Source organism: Orcinus orca, chromosome 8 (assembly GCF_937001465.1).
Source record: "Orcinus orca chromosome 8, mOrcOrc1.1, whole genome shotgun sequence".
Lineage (NCBI taxonomy): Eukaryota > Metazoa > Chordata > Mammalia > Artiodactyla > Delphinidae > Orcinus > Orcinus orca.
The window spans coordinates 49,318,650-49,333,273 of record NC_064566.1 but is presented as its reverse complement, the minus strand read 5'-3'; the positions used below and the strand labels follow the sequence as shown (position 1 = coordinate 49,333,273).

At 50.4% G+C, this 14,624-nt stretch overlaps 2 protein-coding genes across 8 annotated transcripts in view; both read left to right on the top strand.

Moving 5' to 3' along the window:
- Positions 1-10,691, top strand: part of STIM1 (stromal interaction molecule 1) — a 198,575-nt gene extending 187,884 nt beyond the window's left edge. For 4 of the 7 annotated variants that reach the window (XM_033405561.2, XM_033405563.2, XM_033405564.2 and 1 more), the window contains 5 exons: positions 452-552; positions 831-1,066; positions 2,268-2,360; positions 4,188-4,257; positions 8,764-10,691. In XM_033405561.2, the coding sequence (XP_033261452.1) occupies positions 452-552; positions 831-1,066; positions 2,268-2,360; positions 4,188-4,257; positions 8,764-9,280 (1,017 nt within the window). In that variant the 3' untranslated portion in view covers positions 9,281-10,691. Of the gene's footprint in view, positions 1-451; positions 553-830; positions 1,067-2,267; positions 2,361-4,187; positions 4,258-6,430; positions 6,468-8,763 lie in introns of all 7 variants that reach the window. The other 3 variants (XM_033405566.2, XM_033405567.2, XM_004279730.3) reach the window with 3 other exon arrangements.
- A 1,763-nt stretch (positions 10,692-12,454) lies between these two features.
- Positions 12,455-14,624, top strand: part of RRM1 (ribonucleotide reductase catalytic subunit M1) — a 34,952-nt gene continuing 32,782 nt past the window's right edge. Inside the window, exon 1 of the mRNA XM_004279727.3 lies at positions 12,455-12,779. Coding sequence (XP_004279775.1) covers positions 12,761-12,779 — 19 coding nt within the window. The 5' untranslated portion in view covers positions 12,455-12,760. The remainder of the gene's footprint in view (positions 12,780-14,624) is intronic.

The window sequence follows — 14,624 nt, the reverse complement described above, 5'->3', positions numbered from 1 at the left end:
TCCTCCTCTCTGCCTCTCTATATCCCTCCTGTTGGACACAGAGACATCCTGGTGTTGGGTTTTGTTTCTTTTCCTGATAATACAGTTTCTAATAATGTCTTCAGGCTTCTGGAGGAGGGAATGAGGGTGTGGGGCTACTCCCACCTGCCTTTTGGGAAAGATGAAGCAAGTGGAGGCAGGTAGAGGGAAGTCTCTGCTGGCCCCAGACTGACATGGGGACAGAATCCTCCTGGGGCCAGGATCCCTTTGCTTGTCTCATTGCCTCTATTTTCTTTCTTCCCCTACGCTTTTCTCTCCTGTTGCCTTCTGTTTTCCTTTCCCTTCTTGTCTTCCTTCTTCTTGTGCAGCCTAAGCTGTGCTAGGAGGAGGGGGAACCAGTCACAGAATAGCATTTCTCACTTCTCCAGCCTCTATCCCTGCTCTTTTTAAGCTGAGGGCCTCATCTTTGCAGGCTGAGAAGATAAAAAAGAAGAGAAACACACTCTTTGGCACCTTCCACGTGGCCCACAGCTCTTCCCTGGATGATGTGGATCACAAAATCTTAACAGCTAAGTAAGTAGCACCTGTGGCCCAGCTCTGGTGATGTCCATCCCATCCTCAGAGTCGGAGGTTGTCCAGGGCCTCCAGCCCTAACTCTGCTTCTTCACTGGTAGAGGTACAGCTCTGGTCTCGTGCCGCAGCCCTTGGCTATTTCCCACCTTGCTCTTAAGTTTATGATTTAACTGTGTTTCTTATTTACACATATCCCCCCAACTTGCTCCTCTGAGAAGAAGCCTCACTTCTGTTGGGGCTCACACCCATGCCTGCCATTTCCTTTCATCCCTCTTCAGGCAAGCTCTGAGCGAGGTGACGGCAGCACTGCGGGAACGCCTGCACCGCTGGCAACAGATTGAGATCCTCTGTGGCTTCCAGATTGTCAATAACCCTGGTGTCCACTCCCTGGTGGCTGCCCTCAACATAGATCCCAGCTGGATGGGTAGTACGCGCCCCAACCCTGCCCACTTCATCATGACTGACGATGTGGACGACATGGATGAGGAGATTGTGTCACCCTTGTCCATGCAGTGTAGGTGACCTCTTGGCTGGGGAGGAGGGAAGGAGCCTTTGATGTGCAGATTGAGAAGTTGGCCTCTGCTGTGCTTAAGCAACATATGGGGCAGAAACCAAGATGGTTTAACTCATGACCTTGGTTAGTAAAGCATAATCCGCATCAAGATACCCCTTTATAATTGTCCTTTTGGTGGTTTTCCCTTGCTATATATTCTGTTTACCCTATGGGTCTGTTGTGTTAAGTGTGTCTCCCTTCACTCTTTGTGTTTTTTTTAATCTCTTTATTCTCCTTTCCCCCCGCTCCTATCTATCTTTATAAAAATAATCTCCTTTAGTGGTTCATAATATAAAAATGGCATTCATTTTGACTACTTATTGCTTTAATTGGTTTTAATTTTATATTCCTTACTTTTAACTGCTAAAGTAGTTGAATGGAATGATGTCTCTTTCTTTTTGTTTTTTCGTGTGAGGCCCCAGGAAGCAATAGTCCCTTACGGTAAAAGAGCCCTAAATCCTCCAAGCCAGAAAGACATTCTTGTCCAGGAGGGATCTCCTGCACAAGCATGTCTGTCTTTCCACCTGAACTCTCGGCCATCCCCACCCTCTGTCCTGGGTCTTCCCTCTTCCTTTTCTCCCCTGCGAGTGGTAAGAGCTGAGTAGAGCAGAATTGAAGGAGACAGCACTCTGTGGGAATTCTTCAGTGAAGGAAGGGACATACCCCTTACTGACCCTGTTGAATTTTTCTCTGGATCAGAGGCTATTTTAGATAAATAGGATAGACTTTTATGGAAAAGCTCTTGTGCTGGGCCCATATCCCATGAGTGCAGAGGGGATGGCAGAAAGCTGGGCTGGGTTAGGGGCTCACTTTCAGAAAGTCAGATTCTTTAATCAGGCTGGATTCCAGCTCCAGACAGGATTTATTTGTAAGTTTCTTCAACGATAGTCTGCCTCTGGGCAAGCCTCTTCTTTCCCTGGGCTGCTAACTTGGCAGGGCTTTAGTCAGAGGCCCAGCAAGGTTAGGACCCCTAGCAGGTAGAGCTTGATCTTGATGTATTGATCTAAAGGCTCCCATGTTCTCCGGGTTGGGAGGGACCTTCATTAGCTCTGAGCCACCCACCCCTTGCCCCCTGGCCCTTCCCTTATCCCACTGAGGGGCAGGGCGAAGCCCTCTGTAAATCAGATTCTCTTCTCCTTTTGGCCTGGCTGTTGGACCCTAGATGCTGCCTGGCTGATGGGGCGTAGGTTCAGTGACCGCTCTCTCTGCTCAGCATCCGCCGGCTCGGATGATCAGTCCCTCTGGAAATACCCGGGTTTGAGGAGCCCCTTTGGGGCTTTTGTTTTTCCAACTTTTGGGGCTAAACCAACACTCCTATCCCACGGGCCCCTTCTCCTGCCTGCATCCCTCCCCTGCCTGCTCTGCTATTCCCTCACCACGGTCCCTACTAACTTCAGGGAAGGGTTCGGAGGTGAGAAGAATCAGCCTGCTCAGCTGAGTGCTTGAGAGAGAACAGCCATGGTGATGGGAGGCTTAGGCTTCTCCTTTCAGCCCAGCTAGACAGATGTCCTGGCGGCCCTTCATCTAGCTGGGCTGAGATGAAAGAGGGAAGGAAAGATCCTCTTCCTCTTTTCTCCTTCTGTGTTCCCCGTCTGTCTCTCTTTCCCCGTCCCTATTCCATGCCTCCTCTTCCCCTTAAGCCTCCCTTTCATGTCTCGAAAGCCACCAGCCATAGAAGCCCTGGCTCCCTAGCTCTCCATCACCATGGAACTGTGTTCTCTTCCTGGTGGCCCTTCCAAGGCTTCTGCCATCCATGTAACCGTGTCCTTTCTCCCATCTTTAGGGAGAAGGCAAGGAGGCCCATATATCAGGGTAGAGGAGAAAAAAACAAAGGTGTGAATTCTGTTTTCAACTGGAGCTGGGAGTGAGCCCAAGGGGGATGTTCTAGCACATCTCTAAGTTATCTGGTACCCACATACCCCTTCTCTGGGCATGGTGGCCCTCATCTTCCAAGAGCCTGATCTGCAGCATTGATCCAAGAGCTGGTTCTTTGTTGGGTACATGCTTATTAGAAGAAATTTGCATAGTAAAAAGAGTAAATGTGGGCATAAAAAGGTACCTGTAATCCCATCATATTGAGTACCTTCTCTTTCAGTCTTTTGTCTGTGAATTTTTAAATAATTTTTTTATGTGGTCAAGATAATGATAACCACTACCATTTATTGAGTGCCATGAACTGTGTCAGGTACTTTAAAAATATTATCTTGAAGCCTCAGGACAACCCTGAAGGATTTTGTAAATTAGGAATTAAAATAGGAAAGTAAGTTACTCAAGGTCACAGCTAGAAACAGAAAGGCCTTGTTTCAAATTCCTGTCTTTTTTATTCTATAGCTCAAGGTATTCCTTTTACATGAAATTTGGTAGCCTTTTGTTTTTCCTGAGCATTTTAATAGACATTTTTCTATGTTTTAAAAATCTTCTCATGAGCAGCTTTTTTTTTTTTTTTTTTGGCTGCACAATGCGGCTTGCAGAATCTTAGTTCCCCAACCAGGGATCGAACCTAGGGCCTGGCAGTGAAAGCGCTGAGTCCTAACCACTGGACCGCCAGGGAATTCCCATAAGCATCATGTTTAATAGCTGTGTAACCTTCCAGCAGTTGGATGTGTTATCATCTTCCTGTCGTTCCACCTTTATTTTTACTTTCATACAATTATTAATAATGATGTGATGAGCATGTCTGTGTATAAATCCTTGTCTGAGTTGTGAATTATTTCCTGAGTTTGGCTTTCTAAAAAGGCTGGTTCTTAGTGCCCTCCCGGACCTTGTCCCAAACCCCTATCCTACCCCGTCCTGCCTGTGCCCTCCCACTAACTGCCTTACCGTCTCCCTTCATAGTAATGTTGGCCCTAGGTCTGCTTCCATTGGAATTGCCATTAAAACTGACCTGGGTACCTCATCTTCAACTTCCCCTTCCTTTTAGGACCCCTGGTGGGAGGTTTCGGGGAGGAGGCGCCCCATTCTCCAGATTGGCCACTGAAGGCCCAGAGTGGTCTCCAGTAAGCATTTCTCCATGGGCAAACCTGCTTGCCACCAGCCCAAAGTAGGCTGGCCCTTCCTCACACTTTCTTCACTCTCCTTGCAGCCCCCAGCCTGCAGAGCAGCAGCGTCCGGCAGCGCCTGACGGAACCACAGCATGGCCTGGGATCTCAGAGGTTGGTAGAGGGCGAGGCTGGCCGCTTCTTGACAAGCCGGGTCTCTCTGCGGCGAATGCGCAGCCTTTCATCTGGACAGTCTTTCAGTTCTGAAGGCCTCGGGACCAGCGCTCCATCTGCCTCTGCTTCTTCTTCCTGCTCCTCTACCACCACCACCACTGCCACCACCTCCAGCACCATCACCACCACCACCACCTCCATCACCACCGTCCACATCCACCCTGTTTATTACCACCACAGCACTTCCTATTTCCTCCAGATGGAGCCCTACCCTGACCCACCCCCTTCTGACAGCACCGCTGTGATGCCTTGGCATTCAGAGACCTTGGGGTACCAGCTGTCTCTCTTCTCTTTCCTTTCTCCCTTCCTTGCCCCTCTGCTGCCTTTACCTCGGCCTTTGCCTGCTGGCTGCTGCTTGGTCAGCTGCAGGGGGTGTGTGTGCGGTGGGGCACTTCTCCTTGTCCTAACCTTTCCCAGCCTGCGAATCCTCCTTAAGGTCAGCCTAACTCCCTAAGGCTTTCTTCCCTTCTCTGTTTGGGGTTTGCTGACTCTAAAAATGAGTAACAACCCCGCTCCCTCACAGTCCTATAGCACCTTGGCCTAAACTTTCACATCTGTTATCTCAATGGAGTCCTCACTTCCTTCACTCCCTCAACGAACATTTATTGATACCTACTCTGCCAGGCTCTGCTGGGCATGGGGATTCGTAGATGATAAGATACAATCCCAGCCATCAAGAATTGCAGTCTGGTCTGGGAGAGGTACATAAATGATTCCGGAACAGTTTGATAAGTGCTAAGGGGGTGTTGAAGAAGGAATGGCTAACAGTGTGAACCCGGGTGGAATGCTTCACAAGAGAGATGACATTTGTGCTGGCACCCTGTGTGCAGGCAAAGGAGAAAGTGTATTCTAGGCAGAGGAAACACATGCACAGGCATAGAGTTTCAAGAGAACCTGATCTACGTGTGGTTAGAACATTGGCTATGTGTTGGTGGGAAGGGGTAGCAGATGAGGCTAGAATGATGAGGGGTTCTGAAAGGACACGGGCTTTGGCCATTACCCTTTAGGAGACGGAGAACTGCAAAGGGGTTTTTAGAAGAAAGTGAATTGGTCATATTTGCATTTTAGAAATAACATTTTAGTGGCCTGTATAAAGGAAACAATGGGGAGACTACAGGAATTTGGAAGTCATTGCAGTAGGCCATCAGGGGAGGTAACAAGGTCTTGGTATAGAAACAAGAGGATTAATTTGGTAACTGGCTTTGAGGGGTGGAGGAGAGGAAGGAGTGTAGGATGATGCCCAGGTTTCTAGCTTGGGTGACTGAATGGATGTAGTACCCTTCATGGAATTACTCTTCAGAAGGGGGGGAAACAGATTTAGGGGTTTTGGACAAGCGAGGTTTATAGGTCGGGCCAGCATTAAAAACACTCACGTCTGAGAAGGAAGTTAAGGTTCTGAAAGGTTAAGTAATTTTCCCCAGGTCCCAAAGCTAATTAGGAGCAGAACACAGACTAGGACTTGGCTTTCCATTCCAGGACACTCTGTCGGATATTTTTGTCCTTTCACAAGGTCTCAGTAAGTGAACTGTATCAGAACTGGTGAAAGGCTTTCTCCCACAGCCTGGTGTGGCAGCTGCAGGGACTTTCCCTGCTAATAGCTCAAGGTGATAGGCTAGGGTCAGATATAGTAGCCTTGACCTCACCTGAACAAGCTTAGAGGACCCTCAGGAAGTCCCTCTCCTCTGGAAGGACCTCTCATCTCTGAAGCTGTGGCCACGGCTCAATCCTGGTCTCTGGGTTGCAGCCGCCTTACCCTGTTGCTTCCTTTTGGTCCTGCCTCACCCTGGATGCCAATCTCTCTAGCTCTGCCCCTCAAACCTCTGGATAATTATCCTTGAAGGCTGTTCCTTTCTCTTTCACAAAAGGACAGCCTTTACTAGAAGCAGAGCTACTCATCTTCATCCTCACCCTCATCTTCATCTAAAAGCCTAGGCAGGGAGACTGCCCTTCCCAGTACAGATGGAGAGGACTGAAGTGGGTTGGGGGCACTAGAGGATGCTGTGAATCTCACGCTCCAAGGCCCAGGCTGAGGGCAGTGGGGAGGGAGGGTGGGGAAGTACGTGCCTCTGCCTGGCCTGTTCACTACTGAATTTTCTTTTGCACCATGCATCAGAGGATCGTCTCTAAAGGCAAACAGGCTCTCTAGTAAGGTTAGTAGCTTGGGGTGGGAGCCCAAGGCAGCCCAACCTTTGGGGAGGGACACCCCTGACCTGAATTGTCTCAAAGACTCAGGGAGGGAAGGTGAGCTTGCCTCAATGGGCCTTTCCCCTCCTATGTCCACCCAGGCTTCCTCCCAGGTTCTTTTCTTGCTTTGGAAGCCTCAGCTTTCGTTGATGATGGAGGCACAGAGGGATGGGAATCATGACCAAATGGGGCAGTGGGCCAGGGGGAGTGAGTCTGGGTAGACCCCAACCTCTTGACCTCTCGTCCTTCCTTGGTATTAGAAAGGTGGGCTCCTAGGATCCTCACCTCCTCAGCCTGGAGGGCCCCTCTTCCCGGTGTGGCTGCCCCCCAGAATTTCCTTGGCACCATGCTCAGTGGTTCACACCTGTGTGGAAAAGGCAGGATACGGAGAGGGTCATCTTGGGACTTAGAGAAACAAGGACACATTTAGATAGAAGCAAGGACACCATCAGAAATATGAAAGCAAATATGAGACCGTTCATAAACACTAGAGTACGTGGCTGAAACAGTATTTGGAATGGGAGTTGGAGCTGGGATTGTTCTCTGCTATCCCCTGTCTTCAGCAAGGTACTGGCCCACAGCGCGGCTGCTTAAGTTAATTGCTTCCTGCTGAGAATTAAACCTATAATAACTATTAGTCAACCTCCTGCTTTTGCCTGTTTTTGGAGCCTGGTGCCCTCCCTAATTTTTCCACCCACAGCCTCCTTCTTTCCGGGTCCTGCTGTGCTCTCCTCTCCCACTCATGACCCTTTCCCTTTGGTTTCCTGACTTGGATGTTTAAACATTTCCCTTAGCCCTCTCTGCCTCTGCCATGGGTTCTCAGGCCTCTGGGAAAGGAGAAGGAGGGTTACGGGATTGTCAGGGGACTCCCATATCTACCCTCTTGTCTATAGAGGCAGGAGGTGTGGCGTCCAGAATTAGTTCGTGGTCTTCTTAGGAACAGCCAGCCCCTTAAAGGGTCTCGACTATCCTGGACTGCCTCTGTGTGTGCACGTCCAGTGTGCAGTGCCGTGCCCCCGTAGCTCAGCCTTGCAAAGAAACCTCTTGTGACTGGCCCACGGAAGGGTCTTCCTGCTTGACTGGCCTCATCATCTTCATTCCCACAATACTTTCTACATTTTCAAGTGCTTTGCCAACATATTTGGCCTCCAAACAGTCTTGCAAGATAATTGAATTGGTGTTATCTTCATTTGGCCAAAATTGAGGACCAGCAAGGTTAGATGACTTGTCCAAGGTCATACAGCAAGCCTCAGGCAAAGATGGAAATTGAATTAGACCTTAGGACTTCCAGCGTGCAGCTCTTCTGAACCACTGCTCCTTAAAGGCCAATGTCCTGTCTTTCTATGCCTCCCTACGTTCTCCCCGTCTGCAGAGCTCTGAGAAAGACCCCAGCCTTCCTGCTGTCAGCCAGCTTTGGTTTGAATGCTGAAACACTTCTCTGCGACCTCCTTTGAATCCTGACAGAGGGTTGGAAGAGGCAGCATCTTGGCCTTTTGGGGTGGGTGAGGGATTGTTTGCAAGGCTGTTCTTACCTTTCTCTCCCCAGGCTGGGTCAGGCTCACTTATTGCATGTGCCCTGTTCCTTGGGGCCTGGCCCAGACTGGATGTGTCCCAGGGGTGACAGGAGTAAATGGGGGAGGGAGGCATGGAAAATGGTGACTCAGAGAAATATACGGGTTCTGGGTTAGCTTAGGGTGCAGTTGTAAGAAATCTAGCCAGCTATGGAAGCAGAGATTTTATTGAGGAGGATGCCTGTGGCATTGAAGCCAATGGTTGCACCGGTTTAGGGCCTGGCCATTCATCAGGGGTGGGGCGCAGGCCTTAGAAAGCCCTTTGCCAGAAAGGTAATGGTATAATGACATTTGTTTTTGATTCTTGTCTGTCTCTTCTCTCTCCATCACTTTTGCCTCTTTCTTTTCTTCTCTCCCCTTGGTCCTCTTTATTTCTACCTGCTTCTCCTTTTGCTTTTCTTCCTCCCCAATTTTACTCTTTTCTCCTTATCTCTTCTCCAATCTATCCTTATTCCCTATTCCTTCCTTCTCTCTTATCCCGTGCTTATGGCCTGCTCAACTTCCCTCTGTTTCTCATTCTTCCCTCTTTCCCACCTGCTATTCACCTTATTTTATCTCTCCTGCCCCTCTCTCCATCCCCATTTTCCTACCCTGCCCTTGTCTTCTCTCTTGGCCCCTGTCTCCTCTTCAAATTCCCCCCTGCCCCCCATCCTCTATGTGTCCCTTTCTTCCTCTCTGACCTATCTTACAGGGATTTGACCCATTCCGATTCGGAGTCCTCCCTCCACATGAGTGACCGCCAACGTCTGGTCCTCAAGCCTCCTCAGATGGTCCGTGCTGCAGATGAGGCTCTCAGTGCCATGACTTCCAACGGCAGCCACCGGCTGATTGAGGGGGTCCATCCCGCCTCTCTGGTGGAGAAACTGCCTGACAGCCCTGCCCTGGCCAAGAAGGCACTGCTGGCACTGAACCACGGGCTGGACAAGGCCCACAGCCTGATGGAGCTGAGCTCCCCAGCCCCACCTAGTGGTTCTCCACATTTGGATTCTTCCCGTTCTCACAGCCCCAGTTCCCCAGACCCAGACACGCCGTCTCCAGCTGGGGACAGCAGAGCCCTGCAGTCTAGCCGAAATACACGTATTCCCCACCTGGCTGGCAAGAAGGCCGTGGCTGAGGAGGATAATGGCTCCATTGGTGAGGAGACAGACTCCAGCCCAGGCCGGAAGAAGTTTCCCCTCAAAATCTTTAAGAAGCCTCTTAAGAAGTAGGCAGGATGAGGGTGGCAGTTGTGGGACAGCTTGTCCTCACCTGGTCTTCTGCCTCCCCTTCCCTCCCTTCCAACATACCTGGCCCCCAGCATGGGGCATGGGAGGGGCTGGCCCTGGGGCCTGGGCACTGTACATACTTGCCCCCCGTATCCTTGGGTCCTTCAACATTATTTATTAACTGACCACCATGGCCTGCCTGCCCTGCCTCCCTCCCAACCATGGGCTGCTGCTGTCACTCCCTCTCCACTTCAGTGCATGTCTTAGTTGCTGCCCCCTCAGCTCTCAGTCCACCTCTGGGGTCCAGCTTCTGTCTCTGCTGTCCCAGTTTTGAGGTTTGGTTTCTTGTTTCTCTCTGTCTCCTGCTTTTGGACTCCCCCCCCCCCGCCACTCCCCAACTTCCCCTAGAGGCTAGGGGGGAAGAGAGGGGCAGTAACTTCTGACACCTGTGCCTCAGATCTCTTCCACCTCACCGACCATGGTTCTGTTTGCCCCAGACTGGGGCCTAGGACCTAATATTTGCAGTTTGCCCTCTGGGAGTGTGGTGGGCCAGAGGGAACCTCGGCCTGGAGCTCACTGAGGCCTCCAGGGGTCCATGGGGGAGCGAAACCAACTCCCAGAGGACAAGCCACTAGAGTTCTGAAGAGAGGCTAGGCTAGGGGATAGATCGGAAGAGACTTCTCCTAGTTGGAGGATGAGTGGAAGCCAGAGGTGTGGGCTACAAAGCAGTCACCTTTTCTCTCTTCTCTCACTCACACCTGCCTCTCTCTTATCCCCGCTCCCCCACCCTGCAGGAGGGTTTGTCTATAAGAGGCGCTGCCCCAATGCTCCCCAAGCCTCATTACTCCTGAGGCTCAGGACAGTGGGCTCCCATGGCCGTGGGAGCCTCAGCTATGATACAGGGCTCTAATGGGGCCTTGGAGCTGCTGGGCAGGATGTTGTCACATTTGAACCAAAAGACAGTTTAAAGTTGAAAAATGAAATCTCCTGAATTTCCCAAGTGCCTGCACTGCATACTTTGCCCTGTGAGACCCCATTTTCATGTTACTGCATAGCCTGGGCCAGAGGCTCAAGAAGGACACAGCCGGTTTAGGGAAGGGGGTGGCTAAGGAAGATGGTGTAGGTCAAGGTGGCTGTGTGACCACTCCCCCGCCCTTCCCACCCTCTAGACAACTCTCTCCCTTCCCTGTTTTTGCAATGGCTGTAAAGGTATTTTCCCTCTGCCCCACTCCCTGCCGTGTCTTTACTCTGGGATCCTATTTTGGGCCTGGGGTGGGGGCACCTGGGGCTGGTCTTGGGAGGGTGCTAGGCTGCAGACTGCCTTGTACCCCCTGGACACCCTCACATGGGTTTTTCTGTGTTATTTCATAAGACTCTTTGAAGTCCAATAAAGCATGTAGGAGATTTTAACCTCTGCTGGCTTTGACTGACTCTCCTTGTGTTCTCTGTGCTCTTTGTGGCACAGCAGACAGGATGTAGAGACATTTCTCTGCTGCCAAGGGAAAGTGAAACTCTCATACACATTCCCAAAAGCTCTCTGGGTAGGGTTACCAGATGAAATACAGGATACAGTAGTTGAATATTAGACAAACAAATAAATTTTTAGTATAATTATGTTCCATGAAATATTGGGGATACATTTTTATTAGCTAAATCTGGCAACCCTATCTCTAGGCCATCTGACCCTATCTATCATATGGCTTCACTTATCACCTGTGACTGTTAGAATTACAGGCATAACTCATTTTATTGCACTTCGCGAGTATTGCATTTTTTACAGATTGAAGATTTGTGGCAAGCAAGTCTTATCAGCACCATTTTTCTAACAGCATTTGCTTGCTTCATGTCTCTGTGTCACATTTGGTAATTCTTGCAATATTTCAAACCCTCCACCAGCCAAAAGATTACCACTTGCTGAAGGCTCAGATGGTGGTTAACATTTTTTAGCAACAAAGTATTTTTTATTAATGTATGTACATTTTTTTAATAGACATAATGCTATTGCACACTTAATAGACTACAGTATAGTGTAAATATAACTTTTATATGCACCGGGAAACCAAAAAGTTTGTGTGACTTGCTTTATTGTGATATTTGCTATATTGCAGTTGTCTGGAACCAATATCTTTGAGGTACCACTGTACTTCACAGGAACCTTGGAACCACCTTGAGGGCAGTAAGGAACCAGTGAAAGGTTTTAGGGAGGGGCTGCCACGTGAGATATCATAAAAATCAGTCTGCCTAGCCCAAATCGGAAGCTTCTACACCAGCCTTGTGAGTCATGTCTCACCTATTCTGACTCCCCACATTCGGTAACCAAGTCCTGTCCATTCTACCTCCACGAGCCACATCCACTGGATAATTCTTTTTTTTTTTTTTTTTTAATTTATTTATTTATTTATTTTTGGCTGTGTTGGGTCTTCGTTTCTGTGCCAGGGCTTTCTCTAGTTGCGGCAAGTGGGGGCCACTCCTCATCGCGGTGCGCGGGCCTCTCACTATCGCGGCCTCTCCCGTTGCGGAGCACAGGCTCCAGACGCGCAGGCTCAGTAATTGTGACTCACAGGGCTAGTTGCTCCGCGGCATGTGGGATCTTCCCAGACCAGGGCTCGAACCCATGTCGTCTGCATTGGCAGGCGGATTCTTAACCACTGCGCCACCAGGGAAGCCCTCCATTGGATAATTCTAAAAGCAAATGGATCATAGCCCTGCCCTGCTCAAAACTCTGCCAGGGCTCGTTCCCATTTCCGTCAAGATAAACTCCAAAGGCCCTTGGCCTAGCAAGGCTCTCTTCCAACCTGACTTGAGTGCGAGATTTCAGGCCGCCCGAAGGGCCCTGGGGCCCTCCGGCTGCGGATCTCAGGCTAGAGCTCAGCTCGGACGGCAGTCTTGGGTTATCATCACGTAACAGTCTTCAAGACAAGAAAAAGCGGATGGTTGGGGTTTTGCTATTTCAAAAATACTCGAACCGCCCTGACTTCCGCGGGGCCTGCCGGCAAGAGAGGCGGAGGCACGCCTGGCCTGCCTCTGCGCGCTACGTCCGGCCGCGGAGCCCCAGATAGGGCTTTGCCCACACCCAACATGGCGGCCGAAGAGCGGCGTTCCCGCCGGGCGCACCCACACCTAACACGACCGTGGGAGAGGCGCCGTCTCCTGGGCCCTGCCCACACTCAACATGGCGGCTGTGGGAACGACGCTCTGCTACGCTAGGCCTGCCCGCCGGCCGCCGCGCTGGCCCCGTCGCATAACTTCCTGCGAGCTCTGTCGCGCCCCTTTTGCGTTGCGGCTGGCGGGAGCGGGAAGAGGATTCGGATTACCTTGCCCTGTTCTGTGGAGGGGAAGTGCGCTCTGGCCCTGACGCCAGGCCCTGCACCCGAGCAACCCCTCGAGCCTGACCTTCCGCACTCTGCCACCTTCTCGATCCTGCCGGCGCGTCAGAGCTGCAGCCGCGTCTCGCATCCCTCGGCGCCTCAGCCACTAGCTGCGATGCATGTTATCAAGCGAGGTGAGACGCCGGGGAGGGGGCGGTGGGGGAGGTACGCGGGCTGCCGCCGCCCTAGCAGTTAGCCGCGCCCGCCCGTCTCCGCCGCTTCCCGCGCTGCCGGCGGCAGCTTCCCGCCCTGTCACCTTCTCGGCCTCCTGCCCTTTCGTCAGTCTGTCCCCAACCCCCCTCTGACCTTTAGTCTGCGCCCCGTGGCTCTGCCATCCGGCCGCATGTCGAAAGGGTAACACCTTCCCTTTAGCGAATAGTAGCTGTGCGCGCACAGCTCTTTGCAGGCGGTACTTGATTCCTCACCGGGAGCCCCTGAGGTAGGGGTTATTGGGTCCGCCTCGCGGGTGAAGATACTGAAGCGCAGAGAAAGGTGCGGAGACTGCACGGTCACCCGGTTCGATGCTGGTGAGGCCAGGCTTCGAACCCATAGCGAACAACAGAGTTTTATTTGAAAGGCTTGGTCAGCTGTCCTAGGCACGGGGGGATCTAGTGAAGCAGGGGCTCTGCACCCTACACGGGCACCTAGCAGCTTCCTGAGCTCTTTTGTGGGGTGAAAAACGTCAGGCTCAGATACAGACATCTCCACGGAGTTTGCCCTTCGTGAGGGATGTGTTGCCGTTTGCCCCAGGAGTGGTCCCGGAGGAGTTTGGGATCGGGACTGGCTGGCCTTACCCTTGATGGGAAGAGATATGGAATTAGAGTAGGGTGGCCAAGACATCTTCTGGCGGCGTGGGGGACCGGGAAGGGCCAGGGACTTGTGTTCTTCCTCAACACTTATTTCCCGTTAGGCTTGCTGAGTACCTTCCTTTGTGTCAGTCCTTTGCTTGATTCTGTGAAATTAATTATAAGAGGAGACAGACTTGCCTCCGGAAAAGATTTAAGCAGGTTGGAAAAACAAGAGCAAAACATACTCTTAACAGAGAACCATATGGGACAGGTACGAACACGTTTTGAGTCGACTCTACTTGCCTCTGTTGAAGCAAAGAAGTTATTTCAAAATTGTAGGCACTTAGTGAACACTGATTGACTGATTGTTTTGTCCACTAGGCTGTGAGTGTTTCAAAGATGAGGACTTTATGCCCACACTTAGCACAGGACCTGCCATGAATATAGATGCTCATTCATGAGTGGATGAGAATAATTATTTTAAAATATAGGATATCATGAGTGTTGTGAGTAGGCAGGTAGTTGATTTGGTTGTAACTAGGTGGCGTACAGCTGAGAGATGGACAGTGGTGGACCTTCCTGGCATCAGTATCTTTAGAACATCATTCTCTGAATTTCCCAAGTCTCCCGTTTTAGCTGATGAGACCAAAGATCAAAATACATAGTGCACTTTTATTGGTCCATACCTGTGAATGAGAGAGGAGCATTCAGTTTTTTAGACCTTTAGAAAAAGGTATGTAAGTATGAGGAGCACTTATGATAAATCTGTAACAGATGAATTGACAACTTGTGGACTTAGATCTCTGGAGTGGGTAACACCTCTGTGTTGCATTTTTAACCTTTTGGGTCCACTTTCAAATACTGTGGTTTAAAAAGTACTATCTGCAACAAACAAAAGGCAGGTCTTATTTTGTTTCTCATTCCTTCAGAGAACCTAATATGATCCAGATGGTTTGCTGCTAGACTCTGCCAGCCTTGTTTTTTCTTTTCTTTTCTTTTTTATTAGTTATCTAATTTATACATATTAGTGTATATATGTCAATCCCAGTCTCCCAATTCACACACACACCCCGCCCCCCAGCGCTTTCCTCCCTTGTTGTCCATAGGTTTATTCCCTACCTCTGTGTCTCTATTTCTGCCTTGCAAACTGGTTCATCTGTAAAGGCTTGTTAATATACAACATTGTACTTA